General features: G+C 38.8%; 1 protein-coding gene across 2 annotated transcripts in view; it reads left to right on the forward strand.

Annotated features, from left to right (window-relative positions):
• Positions 1–20671, forward strand: part of ARHGEF26 (Rho guanine nucleotide exchange factor 26) — a 115909-nt gene that overhangs the window by 60646 nt on the left and 34592 nt on the right. For both annotated transcript variants that reach the window (XM_016138712.2, XM_016138713.2), the window contains exons 7-10: positions 1024–1176; positions 4013–4142; positions 7045–7119; positions 15425–15514. In XM_016138712.2, the coding sequence (XP_015994198.2) occupies positions 1024–1176; positions 4013–4142; positions 7045–7119; positions 15425–15514 (448 nt within the window). The remainder of the gene's footprint in view (positions 1–1023; positions 1177–4012; positions 4143–7044; positions 7120–15424; positions 15515–20671) is intronic.

Consider the following 20671-nt stretch of genomic DNA (forward strand, 5'->3'; position numbering starts at 1 on the left):
TGCTAAAGGGCTTATTGAAAACTAAATTTCCCTTAATACTGTTTCAGAGTCAGCACTGGAAATTATTGTTGCTCTCACCTTCATCACATTTTCAGGGAAAATGCTTTGGTCTTTGTGGGATAGTTATTTCTAACAGATTTTCCTGCCACTCCAAACGTGGGCAGTAAGTGGGCTCTAGGGCACTGTCCAAATTTTAGTGTTCGTTCAAGTCATCTGGAGATCCTGATAAAATGCAGGTTCAGATTAGGGGAGATGAGCAGTGAGGTCGTTCATTTTTCATAAGCTCTTGGATGATACCAATGCTGCTGGTCTGTGGGCCACATTTTGAACAGCAACGCTGGGTGGAAACCTATTTTAAATACTCAATTTTAATGTTCTGTTTAAACTGGATGCGGTCTAGGGTTGCCAGAGAAAATATAAGATGCCTGAGATATCCCGTGTAATATTTGGCACGTACTTGTACTAAAAAAAATTATTCATCGTTTATGAGAAATTTAATTTTAACTGATTAGACACAATATACATACATATAAGTACTACCTTAAATTGCAGTTTAAATAATTTATCAAGATACTCAAGTGTCATGAATATTATTAGATTTAAAATAGCACTATTTTTATTTTGGAAGAAAGGACACATGAATTAGGTTTGTTTCAGACTTGTTTTTTAAGAACTTATTTAGATGTTTTGTTCATATACTTTTCAATACAATAATATATGTAAGCATCAAATTACTCCTCCTCAATATCTAGGGAATTGTTGAAAAATAGTGAAATCTGTATTTTCTAAAATACATCTGAAAGCACGAGGTTATAAATGTATTAAACTGACCACTTGAAGTTTTAAGGTGTTAATACGATAGATTTAAATTTAGACTTTTTAAAATAGTTTTTTTCTTCTATGTTTTTGAGTTGGCACTGGTACTGTTGATACTTCCAATAGTGTTATGTGAGGAAATCTGTTGTTTATTAAAGCATATGAAAGAAAGTATAAATGATTTTCTTTTTTTTTTTTTTTTTTCAGATTCTTTACAGAATTGGAAGCAAGACATCAGAATAATATCTTCATAGATGACATAAGTGACATTGTGGAAAAACATACAGCATCCACATTTGACCCGTATGTGAAATATTGCACAAATGAAGTCTATCAACAACGAACACTACAAAAGTTGTTGTAAGCTATACCAATTTTACAGTTTCAATTGTCTACCCTTGTTTGAATTAAGTCACATTGATTGAAATTAGTTGAGCTCCTAACTCATCTTTAGAAATGCCTTCTATGGGCTACTTTCCTGAGAGAAATGTTTAAGAAGATTGCTTTTAGGGTGAGGGTGTTTGAGTAGAAAAATTTTGTCTCTGGAGAATTTTCTTTCTAAAGCAGTTATGAAATTATAGTTTGTTGTTGTGGTTTTCCTTTTTTTTTTTTTTTAATTGCTCTGACCAGCATTTCAAAACCCCCGTTTTCTAATCCTTCAACAGACCATAAAGTAGTTTGCCTGAGGCCACCAGAGTTTTTGAGTAAGTTGAGTTAGTGCTTAGGATCCAGTTTTCTCTAGTATCCTAATCTTCCTCCATCCAAATGACAATACTATTAAGCTGTTTATAGTAGTTGCTGATTTACCCCTCTGGGTAGTCTGAGACAGTTCTGAAAGAAAGCATTTTAAAAAAAAAAAATCATACTTAGACTTTAATTGTGAAGCAAAAAGGAATTGAGCTTTAAATGTTCCTCCACACTTTTTCCATCTGTCCTATTTAGATTAGAGTTTGGATGTGACATATATGCCATCTCTATCCTTAAAAGAGTCAACAGTTGTTCGGTAATGCCTATATTGCTTTATTTTCGGGGGTCTTGTTTATCTCAAGTAGTTGTTTGTTTTACAGTGCCATTGTGCATTGCTGTAAACTCCATTTAGGGGCTTACTGTCTGTTCTCATTCTCAGTACTGTGAGTTGTAGCATTTGTGACCATAGTTTGGAATTCTGGTCAGATTCTCCACAGTGTGTGGGACCCTGTGGAGAGGTCAGGGTTGATGATGACTACCATTAGCCTTATGGCTACTTGGAGAGACAGCCCTCTGGTGATGTTGGTGAGAAGGACTGATTATGCCCCTTCCCCCTCCACATTCTCACGAAGCTTTTATATAGGCAGGGTGGGAAACACCCACAGCTGCCAACCCCAAATGAGGGTTTCAGTATAAAGCAGGGTTTGTCAACACTGCTGACATTTTGGGCTGGGTAGCTCTCTGTCATGGGGGCTGACCTGAACGTTGTAGTGTGTTTACCAGCATCCCTGGCCTCGGCCCACTAAAAGCTGGTAGCATCCCCTTACCCCAATTGTAAGAACCAAAAAAGCCTGCAGACATTGCTGAATGTCCCTTGAGGGAAGGTCATACCCCTCGCTTTCCCTGAGTCCCCTCCTCTCCTGGAAACTGCTGGTATATAAAGATTGCTCTGTCACTGTTAGAAAACAGGCAAGTTACATGTTCGGAAACAAAGCCTTAAATTAGAGCTAAATTTCATATTGTTTTTCTTTCTCTCTTTTCTCTTCTCTTCTCTTCTCTTCCCTCCCTCCCTCTCTCTCTCTTTTGAATTTAAAAAATGAGAACAGAAACTGCTGTATATTATGTAACTTTAAAAGAAAACCAAAAGTTTTATTTAAATTAACTTAATGCCCATCATAAGCGCTTTCACCTGGAAATCAGTAGTTGTTTTCAGGAGCTTTGTTGCAGTTGACCTTGAACTTACATTTAGGGCCCTGACTTTCAGCCTTAGCTATGGGCTTTAGAAACCAGAGAATTTGAAAACAAGCAAGTAAACAAAGCCTAGGTGTCTGTCTCAGGAATATTTAATCCTTGGGGTGTGGGGGTGAGGGTGGGGAGGCCTGGTACCCAACTAAGTGATTTAAAGAGGGAACTGGTTTAGAGTTTGATTTTTTTTTTAATTTCCTAAAAAATATTTTCAAAATTCACAGGAAAGAAAACTTAAAACTCTTCATTTTAAATAAGGGTATTTCCTAGTTTATTTTTAGCAGACTTGAACCAAATCATCTAATTTTCAAGATCTATATGTTTTTAAAAAGATTACAGTTGCCACGACCCTGCTTCTCGCCCTCCCGCTCCCCTCCAACATGAGGTTTCAGCATCCAGGACCATCTCTTCCCCACCTCCTCCCTGCAAGTCACAGTGGAACTCCTCACAGTGACTCTTGGGGTGAAGTGAGGCGAGAGAGTGGGAGATGCAGGGCGAGGGCGCCCACTGAACATCAGAAGACCCTGCTTTGACTTTTGCCTTTACCAAATACTAGGTATATTATTTGGCAAGTCAGGGGCCTTTCTGAGGCTCCATTCTTATTGGAATCCTCCCTTGGACTTCCTTAAAAATTGTACAGGTGGTTCCGCGTAAGGTCATGTATGTCGGTATATCATGCTAAAGTCCATAAAAATGGTGTGGCAGTATTATTACTGTTCTCATGCCACTGAGAGGGGAGAAATACTCTGGCCGACATGGTTAGAAGTTTTTCTGTCTTGGAAGCTTTGAAAAAGTCCAAAAGTCTCCGAGTTAGTAAATCTAGACTGACATTTCTTTCTTAGATTATTATCCATGGCTAGAGAAGGGGCTTAAAACAAATCATTTGCTATCTTTTTAATGGAATGTTTCTAGATTATTAGATACGAGCTCTAGTCTGGATACTAATATGTAATCGATACGTTCATCATTATGACACCATTGCCTCTTCATTTGTTTACTTTGCACTTCTATAAATTTCTTGCCTCATGTATTTCCATCTTATTGTTCATACTGTTACCTTAAACTCATATTCAGTCTTAACTATGAAAGCCAGACAAGCTATCTATGTCTGCCTCAATAATTATGTGTTCATGTTGTTCTATATATTTAAGAATCATCCGATAATATGTGAAGTTAATCACAATGTTTCATAATGTATCTTTACTTGCTTCTTAACTTGAAGAGGAAGTATTTTGATGTTTCTTCTTTCTTTGTTTTCCCTCAGAGCCACCAATCCATCTTTTAAGGAAGTATTGTCACGAATCGAGTCCCACGAAGACTGTAAGAATTTACCCATGATCTCTTTTCTCATTCTCCCCATGCAGAGGGTGACCCGCCTTCCCCTGCTGATGGATGTAAGACATGATCTGGTGGCTCCTTCCTCTTTGGGTAGTTGCACTGCCCAAAATCTGATTAAGAAAATTGTTCTTATTCCAGTTAAATCGATACGTAACCCCTTTATAAAATCTCCCAGTTGAGCAAGAAGGTGTTCTTCAGTTGGAAAACCTCACGTGTGTCTATCCTCAGAAATTATCTTTAGTTTAGGTTTTGTGTAGTCACGTTGAAGAATTTAGATTACATCACTTACTTACCATTTTTTGAAATTGGAAGAATATCGACGTTTTGAAGTCGAGAGTCCTGAGTTCTGGTTCCGGCTGAGCCACGAGATGTGTGACCTTGGGCAAGTCACTTAATCTCTTTGGGCCTCAGTTTCCTCAGGTCGATTACTAAGATCCCTTTCCGGGATGTCCCAAGATGCAGCGGTGCTTCCGTTCCACACGGGAATGAGACTGCCCAGCGCTACAAGGCATATACTTACCGCTCTTCAACTCGTGCAGAGTGGGTGAGAAAAGTCCAGCATCCTGCACTCCACATAGATATTGGGAAAATTGCAGAATTTTGAAAATTTAGCTTTCCGTTTTTTTTTTTTTTTTTCCTGAGATCAGTATTTATCATGTTTAAAGAGAAAATGCAGGCAGGTTATCAAAACCAAATTTTGGCTTTATAAAAGGTTATTTTTAGGGTCCATCCCAACTTATTCCCTGCAGATGCCCTGACTTTCCCACTCCGCATCTTTGTTCACATTGTTCTTGGCTTCCACTTCTCAATTTTCCTTTTGCACACTATCAAGAGAAGCACATCTTTCAAATACCAGCTCCAATGCTCCTCCTTTTTCATAAAGCTTTACTCAGTTCCCCTCCAGCCAGATTTATCTTCCTCTCCATCTGAACACCCACAGTACTTTGAGAGAAGGGACTCTGACGTGTAAACTTGATGTAGTGAAATCCTCTGACTCTGGAATAAGACGGATCTGGCTACAGGTTCCGGCCCTGCCACTTACTGTAAGATCTAGGACTAACTGCTTAACTCCATCTGAAACATAAGTATACTACATACTTACTTTTAGGGTTGACATGAAAACAAATGAAATCATAAATGTTAAGTTTGACAATAATAGATAATGTTTCTTGACTAAATAAATATAAAGGCTTGTGCTAAGTTATATTAATATTGTAAATTTTTTTTAAAGATTCTTCTGAGAAGCAGTTACTGTGCTTCTTTCTGTTAACATTTTATCAGAAATAAGTCATTTAAAAGAAGTTTATTTCACGTGACTTCTAAGACTTTTATAAAAATATGAAACTTTGGTTTACGTAGGGAAATGTTATTTCAAACTTTTCTATTTTTTAACGAGAAATGGATGCTTTCTAAATGTAACATTTCTTGTAATGTTATGAATTTTTGGAGCTCTTTTTCTTCTGAAAATGCATTTTAGCCATGTTTCTTTAAATTCTGTATATGCTGTGACCTCTCAGCTTTTTGCAGTCTCTCTCTGTTTAATTTTGAGAAAATTGCTTGAATAGATTAGGACTCACAAAATCTAACATACCCTTTTGGAAGTTTATGCCATGATAGCCCAGTAGGCTCTACACTTTTTGCGATTCTAAGTAAAACTGTAGTCATTCTCCCTAGAAAATTCAGTATACACACAATTTTACATTAAATTGAAGTGTACAAAGACACTGTGAACTCAGGATGACTGCTCTCTGGGACATAAACCAGTATTTTTAAAACTGCTTTAGTACTCATTAGTGAGTCATGAAGTTGATTATTGAATCATGAACAATGTTTTAAAAAATGAAATAGAATTGAACATGTAGTATATTATTTGTACATTTTTCATAAAATAGTTTAATATTTCATAAAAAATTAGTTTCATTTTTGTGTATATGTGTACTGGTTACAGTATAAACATATTTCTTACAGTGAGTCATAGTAAAAAAAATTAAGAAATATTAATACAAATTCATAAATGGCACACTCTGTGCTTCTCACATATTCCATATGACAATCCTGAAATCTGACTGTCAGATTTATAGGCCTAGTACTCACCTACATTTCAGGTGCCAGTGGTTTGCAAGGTTCCCTACCTTCTACTTCCGCTTGACGTCTGTTGCCCTGATCTGTTTCCCATGTGTGAGAATATGGCCACCTAGGCAGAATCTAAATGTGCTTGAAACATTGTCTCTTCAATTTTGCTTCATTTAGAGATTTAGTTGAACTTGTAAATTGAGATGAACGTTTACATTTAAACAATTTCAATGATTCCAATGACTTTGAATGAGCATAGTTTCAAAAGTTATGTGTAATACAGTTTACTTTGAATTAACCCTCTGAGCTCAATTTTACCATTACAAAAATTGCAGTATAAATGTGTCAAGAGAAAATCCAGCATTCTTTTTTTCTTGATCTTTTTATTTAGTCGCATCATTTATAAGTAGTTACCTCTAATAATAATGATAGTAATTTTATCATTTAATGAGGGCCTACTATATGCAAGGCACTCATAAAGAACTTTATATGTATTATCATTTAACCCTGCAAGAACCTTGTGACGTAGTTGGAATAATCCTGAATTTACAGGTGAAGAAACTGAGGCTTATTGAAATAGGGTACATGACTTGCCCAAGGTCAAATCACAAGTGAGAGACAGAACTCATATTTGAAACCAGGTTCATCTACTTCTGAAGTCTATTCTCTTATTTAGCCATTCCTGGATATACTTAGATCCTGTGTATTTAAAGACTATTTCCTAATTTTGTAACTGGATTCTAATGTCACTGTCATACTCATCCATAATATTGCATTCAGCATTGTTGAGTTTGCTATGTATAAGAGGATATGTCTGGACATTGGTTTTATTATACTTAATAAAATAAGTCAATTGATTTTTTTTCTTCTTTTACTTCATTGTAGACTATCTGTCAAAAAACACCTAAGGACTCCCCAAAATATGAAGTCTGCAAAAGGGCCTTAAAGGAAGTAAGCAAGGTAACTATTGAGTAGCTCATCAGACAGTAAACCATTCATTTCCTCAGAAGAGAATATGTCTGGGTTTGATGCTGAAACTTGGTAGATTCTTACAGCCATTTGTACCGCATTCTTTAGGTAGCTGAGAAACAGGAAAATGTTTACTATACTCAAATGAAATGTGCATTTTTATTGTTTCAGACAGCCTGGCTTTAAGGGCCTATAGATACCTCATTTTCTTGTGGTGTCTAAAAAGCTATTTATTCATTCTCACTAAATAAATATTTACTGAATATCAACTGCTGTGCCAGGCGTAATGCCAGCCATTGAAAACATGGTGTTAAACAAGACAGTTCTGGTTACTGCCCTCCTGGAATGTGCCGTGGAAAGAGGAAGGTAGACGTTGAATAGGAATTACAATGAAGGATGGTGAGTGACATGATAGGGAAGAACGTAGTCATGTTTATGCTGAACCCAAAGCAAGAGTCGCTGTAAACCAGGGATTAGGATAAAGAGAGAGTCTCAGGTATGTCTAGAGACCCAAAGGCAAGGAAGTATTTGGAAAATCTGAAGCCTGGAATGTTCTTCATGTAACTATAGAGCCTAGTTTGGCAGAAAATACTGAGGAGCTATGGTAGGGACTCGTGGACCTTATCCAAAGATTATGTGGAAGCTATACATTCATGTGTTGTGAAGGTGTTAATGGGAAATGGGACCAGTTTATGAGGCTTTTATAGATGATTAGGCTAAAGATGACAGGTACGTATACTGATGTGATAGAAAGATGGAGAGAAGCAAACCTTTAATTCGAGGATGTAGGCATGGAAATTGATTGGGTGAGCTTATCAGGGTCAGAAGTCAAGGAATATTGTCTCTGGCTCGGGCAACTAGATAGATGCTCTTACTTACCTCTGCAATAGAAATAGAGAGAAGATGATGAGTTCCACTTTGGATATGTCGTCACTGAGGTTCCTACAGCACACCCAGGTAGGCTGACTGAACAGGTCAGAGCTCCATTGGAGACACGAATTTGGGAATCATCAGCATATGGATGATTTTTGGAGCTGGGAGAGTAGCTAAGATTACCCAGAATTCATGTGTAGAAGAAGAAAAGTAGTGAGTCTGAGATATAACCATGAAGAACACCAACATTCATCTTATTTAGGGAGAAGGAGTCAGCAGAGGAGACTTAAGAAACAGAACAGAATATATACCAGAGAAGGAAGAAAACTATAATGGCCTGGCACATAGCAGATGGTTTGGTGACAGGAGCCCAGTTGAGTGCTCCTGAAAGATAAAATGAAACAATAAGTGAAGCCTGCATTGAGTTTCTCATCAGGTAGCTCGTGGCCCTGCAGTGGTGGGGCGGGGAAGCCCGATTGGAGTGTGTTGAGGAATGAGTGGGAGGTATGCATATGCGGCCAGCCAGCAATGCAGCCAGCTGTTTCAGTAGTGGGGCCCGGCCGAGTGGAAAGAAAGAAAGAGAAAGCCACAGCTGAAAGAGAAGTGAAGGGTGGTCTTTTTTTGTTGAAAGATTAGGAAAATGTGGGCCTGTTAAATGCTGATAGGGATATCGAGCTGAGAGAGAGAGGTAGAAGGTATAGGAGTCATGAGGATGTTGTATGAGCTAGGCACAGGGAGCAGGGATAACGATAACGTCCGATGCTGCCTACACGTAGCAGAGCTGCGCCTTTGAGTCGGGTTTGTCTTTGCACTATATCACTGTGTAGCACTGGTTAATCAACTTTAAATCGACGCAATTTTACTTATCCTCATTCTCGCCAGTAATTACAGAATCGTGGGGTTTATGAGCTAGTTGTTTATTTTTCTACCGTGTTTATGTTAATTATAGTTCAAAATTAAAATGCGGAATTTCACTTGTTTGCTTAATCTGAAATGAAAGAAATTGAGAGTTCCCAAAATTTGTTTCAGAGAGCGAAATTTGGTATGTGAGGCCCAAGTTTTTACAACCAGACTCCACCTAAGGCCCTTGGGCAAGTCTGTCTACATAGTTACTCCTTCTTGGAAAAAACCCAGAGCTACCTCTTTGGTAATTAAAATGCTAATGAAATGCTTTTGTTGGGTATGAATAATAATACTTCAATGCAATTGCTCATGTGTGTTGCTGAAGTGACCGTGACAACTTACTGAATCTGGGGCCTTGGAAAGACTTACTGACCTAGTCAAATGACTCAAAAACAGAAAAGATGTTTCTGTTAAAGGAAAAATGTGTTTCCTTCCTGATTTTCTGTTCACATGCTGGTGTGGAGCCTGGGGGAGGAAGATTTCTAGGGAATCCGATAGTTCAGCTTGTGCAAAGTGGTGTCTGGTGTTCAGGGAGTGGCGGCCAAGACATGGTTCTTATGTCAATGAAACCTTCCCGCTCTGTTCTATTTACTCTCCCATGGGAAGAGAAAAACTGCTTTAACTCTCACCTCATAAAACTCCTGCTCATATTTGGAGATAGTGTTAAGTTATAAACTTCTCTCCTAATGGCAAAATAACAAAGTCTCTATAATCTTTTCCTATAACTTAATTGCTTCAGCAGTTTACAAAGAGATAGATGTATTAACAGGAAAAGATCTCTCAGCCATGTTATTAAGTGAGGGACATTAAAATGCAGATTAATACAAATAGTGTAATGACATCTTGATAATATAGTGTGTTTATATACATATGTATGTTATCGGTATATAGAAGTAGCCCCAGAATCATGCACATCAAGCTTTCAACTGTTGTTACCTGTGGTAAAGAAAGAGGAGTGTGGAAAGGAGAAATTAAAAAGGTTTCTTTGTTCACTGTTCATACTGCTCTGTGAGAATGTATTCAAGGCTTACAAAGGTGTATTTTTAACATTAAGTAATAAGTACATATTACAGAAAATTTGGATAACTTAAGAGACAGAAAATAAAATGTTTCGATAATTTTATCGGAGATAATGACTTTTGTCATTCTACTGCACAGCCATCCAGGTAGGTTTCTATCCACTGCTCATGTGGATATAAACGTACACTTAAAAGTGGGTTCATATGGTACCCATTTCATTTACTGTTCTAAATGTCACTGCATGAAACATTGTCTTACATAAATGATCATGTTCATCTGATTATTTCTAAAGATAAATTTCTAGCGTGTATTGATCGGAACAAAAATGTAGGTGTTTTAAAGGTCCCCAAGTGCCTTCAAGAAAGGGTACTCCCTACTTGGATGGGAGACCACCTAGGAAGACCAGGAGCTGTAGGAGTAAAAAATAAAAAAAATAAGGGATTGTAAGCTGACAAGGTTTCTTGCAATCTGTGAGGTCAACCAAAGATTGCCTTGCCAAAAGAAATAAAAATAATTAAAAAAAAAAAAGAAAAGAAAAAAGAAAAAAGAAAAAAATATAGAGGTTGTTCCCATGCCCATGTCCACCAGAACCGTTTGTGTCTACCTTACTGCACACTTCCAGGCAGCAAATATTCTTTTAACCTTTGAGAATTTGATAGATTAAAAAATATTTTTGTTTTAATTTATATTTCTATATTAGAGTGATTGAGCTTTTTTTCCCCAAATAAATTTGGCCTAAAACAAACAAATGAACAAAAAAATCAGTGAGTTTAATTTAATAAAGCTTTGACAGATGCCCATGGAAGGCATGGATTTAAAATACTGAGGCAGATTTTAATAAAAAACACCACACCACACATGTCCAAATTAGAGCTTATCTCTTCAAAATAGTCATTAAATGTAGTCCACTGATGATACCATTGATTAGGACATTTTGGGAGCTTTTTTGTTTTTTTAACATGCTTTCTGAAGCACATTCTCCTGAAGTGGTGACATGATGATCTTTTGCTGATGGAGGTGATATCTGGCTGTTTAGGAAATAAGATGATACTCAAACTTAATAATTCCACTTCTCCCTTTTATTTTAAAATGGGATAACTATAAAGGAATTGTTGCTTTTTAAAAAAGTGATTTATAAATTGTCTCTGAAGGCAGTTCGTTTGCACAGAGGCGTTTGCCGAGTGTTTATTGTATGTTAGGTGCTGGGTTGGGCTGGGCACTGGGCTCACGTAGTTGTGGAAATTTTACGGTCTTTACTCCCTAGTCTTTTTGGAGAGGTAATGGCCAAGTTAAGTCCTGGAAGGCAGTAGAGGGGCATTCAGCTAGATTAGAAGGGGCCAGTGGGACAGCGGGGCGATGGGTGTTCAGGCAGAGGGCAACGCGTGTGAAAGTGCACAGGCAGGATAGCGTGTGGTGCTTTGGCCAGAAATTCGGTAGAGTCGAACCCCAGGATAAGGGTAGTGAGAGGTTAGGGATCAGCAGATAGGAGCCAGATCGTGGTTGTGCTAAGCCTTAATTATGAAAGCTGTGGGGAGACTTTTTAAGGATTTTAAGCCAGGGAGTTTCATGATCAGATTTGAACTTAGAAGTATTGATATGACAGGGGTGAGCAGAAGTGACGTCAGAGAGTTAGGAGACCAGTAATCCAGGGGAGAAGGGTTTGAGCCTGAGTTCAGGTTGCAGGGCAAGTGGAGGGATGCGGACAGCAGGACAGAAGTGTTAAGTAGACTATATGGTTGTTCGGAGGTGGAGGCAAAGGAGAAGGAGGTGTCTGAGAGTGGTAAGGACCACAGTTTTTGTCTTAGAGGAGTGAATGATGCTGAGATCTCTTATCACTAAGAGAGGGAGGTGATGGGGGTGGTGTTCAGGTTTGGTCATTCTCATTCTGAGTTTGAAATGGCTCTGGGTCATCCAGGAGGAGATGTCATCTAGATAGTTGAATGTAGAGACTAGGAGCATAGATTGGAAAACTATGAACATATTCCTCCAGAGAAATCTTTAAAGTGCTCTGAGCAGTGGCTGCCCGATTGGATTGCACGCTGATATGTCTCAATCCTTTGGAGATATTGCAGTGTCAAGTCGCCCCTACCCCCAAGGGTATTTTCTGCTCCGAGCTCTGATCATGTTTGGGCAACAGTCCCTGCATCAGTGAACTCGTCAGACTAATCAGACCTTAAGATATGCTGTAACCGAAGATGGGTGTTGCCTCCAAATCTAGAAATCTGTTAAGCAGTTGGAAATTGTTTAAGTATCCACCAATAGGCAATTGAATAGATACACTATAGAAAGCCCATAGTATTATAGCGTAAATTGTATCATATGACTTCCCCGCTGGAAGCCTACTGGTGGCTTCTCTTTGCACTTAGAACACAATCCAGCCACCTCGAGAACTTGCATGCTTTGACCCTGGCCTGTTTCTCTAGCTTCATTTTGGTCCAACTTCCCAGCGTCAGGATCTTTTACTTTCTCGGGCACGCCAGCACTTTGCCATCACTGGCCCTTGACTCACGTGTCTGCTCTGCCTGGACCACTGCCCTCCCCCTTTGCCTTCAGCTTTCAGCTTAAACGACCCCTCGGGAGAGGCACCTGGCTCCTTCTTCTCCTTCCTCCTCCCCCACTCCCCTGTTTTTTGCCTTTAAGATCTCAGTCCGTGATGATCGTCTCCCCCTCTGCCCTTCTGTGAGCACAGAGATTGTATACGCATTCTTAAGTGTTGTAACTGTAGCACCTGACACATACTAGGTACAAAATAAACTTTTTTTTTTCAGTGAATGATCTATTTATGATAGTGAAAAAAAAAAAAAGCAATTCTCAGACAAGCATAGAATGATCCGTTTATAAAAATAAAAGAAAAATTTTCGCACGTATATACGTGTGTTTATATATTCATATAAGCATAGGAGAAAAGAGAAAGTGTATAAACCAGCCTGTTTCCAGTTACTCTGTGGAGTGGGATTAGGTCAGAACCTTTCAGAGCCTATTTTATTTACTTGTGTATTATCTTTTTTTTTTTTTTATTGTGAGCATGTATAACGTACTTAACAAAGCAGTAATATTAAAAATAAATCCAATGAATATGTCCAGCCTTTTTTTTTTTTACAATCACATTTGTCTTCATGCCCAGTGATCCTTGTTATGGACATTTTATACGGACTTTTCAGTTAATAAGAAATTGGACATACAAAGTTCGTTTTGGTTTAGGCCAATGAACTAATTACGCATGTCAAGTACAATGTAAAGGAGAAACTCCTGTGTGTTTCCTTTACTCTCAATACTCTCCTCACAGAATACTTCATTTCTGACACTTGTGGTCACCAAATGTATGTATGTGTGGGATTCTCCACACCAAGCAATTCTGCCGTACCAGCTGTACTCTACTTGGAGATGGTATCAGATCCCACAGGATAAGGGCTCAGTCCCACAGGACTGTTCTCCCCACACTTCGGTTGCCCCTTGCAAGTCCAGGTTGTCACCTGTGCTCCTGACCGACTGGCTATAAATCGGAGGTTCCCACAACGCCTGCTAGAAGAGCTCACAGAACACAGGAAACCCGTCTTACTAGATTACCGGTTTATTGCAAAGGACCTGAAAAGTTGTGAATGAACAGCCAGATGAAGAGATAAGATGAGGTCCGGAAGGGTCCTAAGGGCAGGAGCTTTTGACCCGGTAGACTTTGGGGTGTGCCACCCTCCCAGCATGGAGACGTGTTCTTATTCATCAACCCGGAAGTACAGGGCCATGGGCTGAAAGTTCAAACCGTCTTTCTAATCACTTGATTGGTTCCTACAATCAGCCCCGTTAGGGGCTTTTCAAAGGTGACCTCATTGACGTAAACTCAGGTGTTGTTGAAAGGAGCTTGTTATGAATAAATGTCATGTTATAACTAAAGATTGCCCCTACCACTCCTATATAGGAAATTATAAGAGTCGTAGGTGCCATGTCCTGGGAACTGTGGACAAAGGCCAACTTTGTATTTCTTATTATCTATTTGACTCTTCCTGAGAAGTCGGCTCCTCCAGAGCCAGAAGAGGGACAGGCTAATCAATTCTGGAATAGAGGAGCAAAAAAACGGGGAAAAGAAAAGAAGGCTGGCAAGCGGCGGACAGAGGGACACTCAGGACCCTTTCTCAAATGTTTAGAAAAGTTCATCCTTGGAGAACAATGAACAACCTTGTGGAGAACAAAGGGTACTTGGGAGTCATTTGTTCTGTTGGCCTCGGGCTAAATAAGGTCTCCCTGGGGACCTTGGCAGATGCCAATTTTCTCATAATCTTGCCCTGTCGAGGTGATTCCCTCTGTCTGGAACTCTATCGTGATTGCCCTCTATATTTCTTATTATAAATCCCAGTATCGCAGGCGCTCATCCAAGGACAGTGAGTGCCTTTGGTGTGTAGGTAATTCAGTAGTTCTTGTTGCACTGCATTTCCCTTAGCTTGAAAACTCATTGGCCATCAGGTTCCTCCTGGTGAAGGCTTCCCTGTTTCAGCATCCTGTTTGCTGGTCATAACCACTCTGCTTAGGTGCAGAGTGGCCTGAATTTGGGCGGGGTTCCCAGGGTGAAGGTGAGGAGGAGGGGCAGAGGAAAGGGGCGGAATGGACAGAGACCTGGACGGAGTGAGCGACCTGTGTGTGAAGGGCATGGTGCGGTAAGAACACACAAAGGACAAATGTTCCTAAAAATTTTCGAGATATTTTTTCTCTCTGTTTTCATATCCTAACGACACCACCTCTGACTGGGTATAATGTCCTAACTGTATAAAACTCTAAGTCCTAATTATTTCCTGTGAGAGACCCACAATAGACAAGATATGGAAGCATCCTAAATGCCCATCAATAGATAGATTGGATAAGAAGAGGTGGTACATATATATAATGGAATATTACTCGTCCATAAAAAAGACAAAACCGTATCATTTATGACAACATAGATGGACCTAGAGGATATTTACTAAGCGAAATAAGTCAGAAAAAGACAAATACCATATGATCTCACTTATGTGTGGAGTTAAAAGAACAAAATAAACGAACAAACAAAACAGAAATAGGCTCACAGAAACAAAGAACAAGATGGGCTGGGTGAAAAAGGCGAAGGGATTCAGAAATACAAATTGGCAGTTACAAAATAGTCACGGGGATGTAAAGTACAGTGTAGGGGATATAGTCAATAATCTTATAATAAATTGTGTATAGCACCAGGTGGGTACTAAACTAATTGGGTGGGGGGCGGGGGAATCACTTTGTAAATTATATAAATGTCTAACCACTATGCTGTACACCTGAAACTAACATAAAATAATATTGAATGTCGACTGTAACTGAAAAATTAAAAAATTAAATAAACAAACACTTCCCATGTGCTAGACACTGGATTAATAAAAAAAGAAAAAGAAAAAAAAGAAGGAAGCGAGGGAGGCAGGGAGGAAGGAAGGGAGGAAGGAAGTCAGGCAGTGAGGTTTCTCTCCTTGACCTCTTAACCCTGCTCATTATTCTGTGTTCCCAGCTGGTTCGACTGTGCAATGAAGGAGCCCGGAAGATGGAAAGGACCGAAATGATGTACACGATTAACTCTCAGCTGGAATTTAAAATTAAGGTATTCTCATACTTCGTCATAAACAAATTAATTACCGCTCTTGCTTAAATCTTATGTAAATAGAGAGACAGTTGAGGGCAACACAGTTGATAGGAATTTACTTTTCAAAGAAGGGCCATAAATTGATTAGAGAGAGGCTGGCAGAGGGAGTAACAAATGCTCAGGGCAATTCTGGTCTAGTTTATACCTGATAAAGCAACCTTTTCTGAGCCACAAAGTTAGGTGTTACCTAACTAGCACATTTTTATCCCAGGAAAACACCAAACTTGGGAAAAGATTAATTAAAGATAATAACATTTTTTAATGGAGAGATTTCTTCAGTATTCTCAAAGTGTCCTGGAAAACAGTGGTATCTCGTGAGCTCGACCAGGGTGTTCTCCTGAATCAAACGACTCTCGTTTTCCAGTTTGCACAAAAGATTGTGAGTGGACTATTCTTTTGAAGTTTATTTTTCTTTGATAATTCTTTATTGAATATGTGCTGCCTGTTGTTACTGCTTCTCTGATACTGCTCAGGAGTAGATAATAGGGTGAACAAAGAAGAAAATGACAATTAATGGCAAATCTAGGCCATGCCTGGTCCGTTGTTGGTTCATGGCTGAGTTCTTAATGGATGTGAATGCCCACGATTGTGACTGCATTCCATTTTATAACATGTAAATTTAATTAAGCAATTTAAAGTGAGTGGTCTTTTTTTTTTTTTTTTTTTTAACGGAAATGTTTGTGAAGTGGAATTAGAGTGATCAGCATTTCATGCCAAGCTGCAGAGGGCAGATTCTCTGCCATGTCACAGTGTGAAGACCACTGATACTGTACAGCTGCATCCTTTTATCTTGCAAATGAGGAAAACAGTGCCCAGGGAATAATTAATTGTTAACAGGGGAACTTGGTTCATGGTGGTTTAATTAGAATTGGGGTCCAGATATCCTGACTTGCAGATCAGTGTAAACTCTTCTACCATAATAGTCTAACTCTTAATGGTTTAATTGCAGAAACATAATTTATAATTCTTAAAACAGAGAATGGTGGTTACTTGTTAAAAACAATACAAACACACATGTACATGTTAATATCCTCATACAGAACTTCACAACAATTTCAAAACTCATCTTTCTCCTGTCCCTCAAAAAGAAACTTGTTCTACTCTGTTACTTGTTTCTAAGTAGTTTAGAAAATAAATCTGGTAGTTAGTATAGCTGAGAAATGCCATCGACAGCAAAAGTGAAATTAGCCTTTATTTGTAAAATGCCTCCTGGGAAATGCTGGTGGCTCCTGTCTCCAGCAAACAGAGTAATGGGCTTGCTGCGAAACCACGCCGTCAGCGGCGCCTGAATAAACCCACCAGTACATCGAACTGGACTGCCAACACATCCACCTTTGCCTGATTCAGCCACACCTGCCTCAGCCTCGCCCCATGCCCCCATCAAATCTCACTTCTTAATCATACAATAGCACTCCTGTTTTTGCCATCGGAGCACTCAATTTCCCTGAAAATTTTTGAGTAGCTTAGAGTTGTGGCATGTTTCAGCCACCATGAGCCTTTAAGATAATTTTATTCAGTACATAGCAAGGACATAGCAAGGAAAACTGAGTGCCCGGGAGAGAAGGGGGTTTGGCTAATATCGCAGCTTGTTTGGCATCGCAGTCAAGTTTAAATTAATTCCTAAAGGGGGCTTTCTCTTTTTGTTAAACCAAGCAAAACTTACTTATTTTACTTCACCTCTTTATTTGGACCTTTTCTCACTCCTTCCCCAAGGGCAAAAAAATATATCTGGACATCAGAAGTTTTTTATCCCCTCCTTTTTAAAGATGGCAAATCCTTGACCGTTTCCTTTTTTAAAGATGAGAAATACCTAACCATTTTTCTTTTTAAAGGTAATCAATCCCTTCCTGAACCATTTTTCTTTGCTGAAAATTAAAATTAATTGGTTTAAGATATCTTTAAACCTGATGTTTCTAGAACTCAAAACTAATTTATAATTGAAAGATACTTACCCCAAGTGTCCTTAAAAGTAAGTAACATCAGTTGAGTTCATGAGTTTTTGGTTGATTATTCTCTTTTGGTTCAATGATTACAATATTTGCAAGCTTAAAGGAAGACATTGTAAGTTTAGATTTATAATGAATTGCTTAATTTGGACCACTTAGAAATACTAAGAAAATCTTAGGACCATATTTTCATAAAACTTTATGAATAACAATAGACATTTTTATTCAATTATTTTAAAGATGAGAGGACAGATGTTCAAAGAAGTTAAGTGATTTGTCCAAGCGCATGCATTCTTTCAACAAGTTTAATGAGCACCTTTTTTTTTGGAAGGCACTGGGAAGACGAAAACATGATCCCCGCCCTGGGGAAGCTTACAGTCTCACAGAAGACTTCAGAAATACAAAGGGGTCAGCAGTCTGCTCTGTCGCTAGATGGAAGACTGAGAACACTGGAAATGGAAGGGAGTGGTCAGTCCTAAGAGTGAGGGCTTGGGAGTGGGGAGCTGGTAGTGGTCAGCAAAGCATCATACTAGAGGTATGTTTGAGTTGAGTCTTGAAAGCTGAGACTGGAAAGGTCTTCCAGGAGTAGCGAGCAGGAAAAAATGTACAGGACATTGTCTCAGCTGCTGTCACCCAGGATCTGTACACATTCAGTTTGGATAGACGTGTGATGCGAGGGGAGCAGGGCAGAATGGATACAGTCAGCAGAAGCTCATGTGGAGGCCTGGGGTGCCAAGAAGAGGAGCTGAGCAAGGTCGCTTGGGAGCCATTGAAACTGGAAAGTGACCCAGTCAGATGTGCATTTCGTAAAGGTGACTTTAGCAACATGAGAAAGGCCTTTCAAATGTATTCCACATCCAGAAGTCATTAAAAGAAAAATTGATAATTCATCTCTATGAAAAATTTAAAAAAATTTTCTATAGAGAAAAAAATAAAAGCCATTAAAAACAGAGAAAAAAGGAAGCAGCAAACTAGAAAAAAATATTTGCAATTCACATGTAGACAAAAGGTTAATATCCCCAATGTATAAACTCAAAATGATAATCAGAAGATAAGGAAAAAACCCATTAGGATATTGCAGGTTAGAAAACTGCCGCCGGAAGAGGAAATACAAATGGCTGCTAAAGATTTGGAAAGATGCTTTACTTCACTCAGAAGACAGATGCTAATTGAAATTAAAATAATGTATTTTGCCTCAGATTTATAAATAATTCAAAAGTTCGATAACACATTTTATCAGTAAGCTTGTAGGGAAAGGCACTTTTAAATGTTGTTGGTGAGAAAGATTGTGATAACCCCAGGGGTGGGCAATTTGGCAATAACTATCAAAATAACAAGTTACTATGACCCAACAGCTATTTTACTTCTAAGAATTTATCCTATAGATATAAATGTATAAAATTACACGCATACACATATACACAGACATACAACACACATATAATTATTCAGATGGAATTGTTTTTAATTACAAAAAATTAGAAACCACCTAAATATCAATAGGGGGCTGATTAAATTAATTAGAGTACACCCAAATAATGTAATACCATTCAACTTAAAAAAAGAATGAAGGAGAATTTTAGGTACTGATACGAAAAGTTTTCTTCTGTATTGTTAAGTGAAAAAGGTAAGATGCAGAACAGTAGGAAAAAAAAGAATATAAAATTTTCTTATCATAAGAAATCTCTGGAAAGTTATTGAAGAAACTAATAACAGTCACTGCCTTGTGGTGGGTAGAGTCCATGGGTGGATGAGGGACAGGGTATGAAGGACATTTTTCGCTTAGCATTTTTTATAGTACTTGCTTTTTTTCCCTCCCCACCCCCTACCCCCCGCACACACTCATGCACCAAATTAAATTTATTACTTAAAAAAGTCTTATGGCAGCTATATGGAGGATAAGGTGGGAACATAATGACCGGAGACAGAAAACTGGTTAGGAGACTGGAAGCAGATGCGGAGAGACAGGTGGACGTGCGGAGGAGGCAGTAGCGATGGTATCGTAGGGGTCTCGTCTGGTTGACTGGATGGAGAGTTATACCCCCCACTCATCAGGGATCCACAAAGAGGATTAGCACTGAGGCGGGGTAGTGGGTTCTACCTTGGCCACTTTGGGTTTATGGGACTCCTGTAGCTGTTACTGCTATGAAAATATTTATCGACTACTTACTATGTGCTGGTTTCACAAGTCTCATTTAATTCTCACAGAAACCCCATGAAGTATCCTGTCATCATTCCCATAGATAGTTGAGGAATCTAAAGCTGGAGATATAAACTAATTTTCTCGAGGTCTTACAGCAAGAGGTATTGAAGCTTGGATTCAGACACGCAACTGACTCCAGAATCCACATTCTTAACTATGACAGTATAACAAAGCTGGTCTTTTTCTAATTTGAAGGGGGAAAAGCTTGTGTGTGTGTGTGTGTGTGTGTGTGCGCGCGCGCGCGCACACGCATAAATGCACTTGCATATGTTTTTTATTTTTATATTTGTAAGTCTCTGGAAGGTGTCATGTGCTACACAGTGGTATGAGAAGGGTAGAAAGACCCCACTTCGGAAGCCAGTAGAAATTAAAAGCGTGGGTTCTGGAGCCCGCCTGCCTGAGTTCCAGTTGTAGCTCCACCACTTCCAAGCTATATGACCTTGGGCATTATTTAACTTTCATGTCTTCATTTTCCAAACTGTATAATGGGGCTGATAATAGTACTTTCTCTCATGGAGTTATTGTGAGGATTTACTGAACTAATAATATGTAAAGTATTTGGTAAAGACCTGATTCATAGTAAACGAATAGTAGATACCGTTCAGATGCTTTGCCAGATAGTTTCACAGGCATGTTGCGGCATGTTAAAGAGTGAGTGGGGTGTGAAACAGTTTAAATAGGTTTGACTTTTCATTCAAGAAGCTTGGTGGGCATAAAGGAAGGTGAGGGTCATGTAGAAAAAGTTGTTCATCAAACTAAGATCAGAGACCAGCATTCAGTTTGTGCCTCAGATCCAGTGTTTCTTCTCACTAGACTTCAGCTTTTTCTAAAAGCTGACTACAGCGTTGGGAAGGATTATTTTTGGTTTTATAATGGAACATTTGACCATATAAATTAGCACTTGGAGAAGCTGAAGATTCTCAGGCTACCCCATGAGCCATGGATTAAGTGTGATTGAGCGGAGAG

This window comes from Rousettus aegyptiacus, unplaced genomic scaffold (genome assembly GCF_014176215.1).
Source record: "Rousettus aegyptiacus isolate mRouAeg1 unplaced genomic scaffold, mRouAeg1.p scaffold_m13_p_4, whole genome shotgun sequence".
In the NCBI taxonomy this organism is placed as follows: Eukaryota; Metazoa; Chordata; class Mammalia; order Chiroptera; family Pteropodidae; genus Rousettus; species Rousettus aegyptiacus.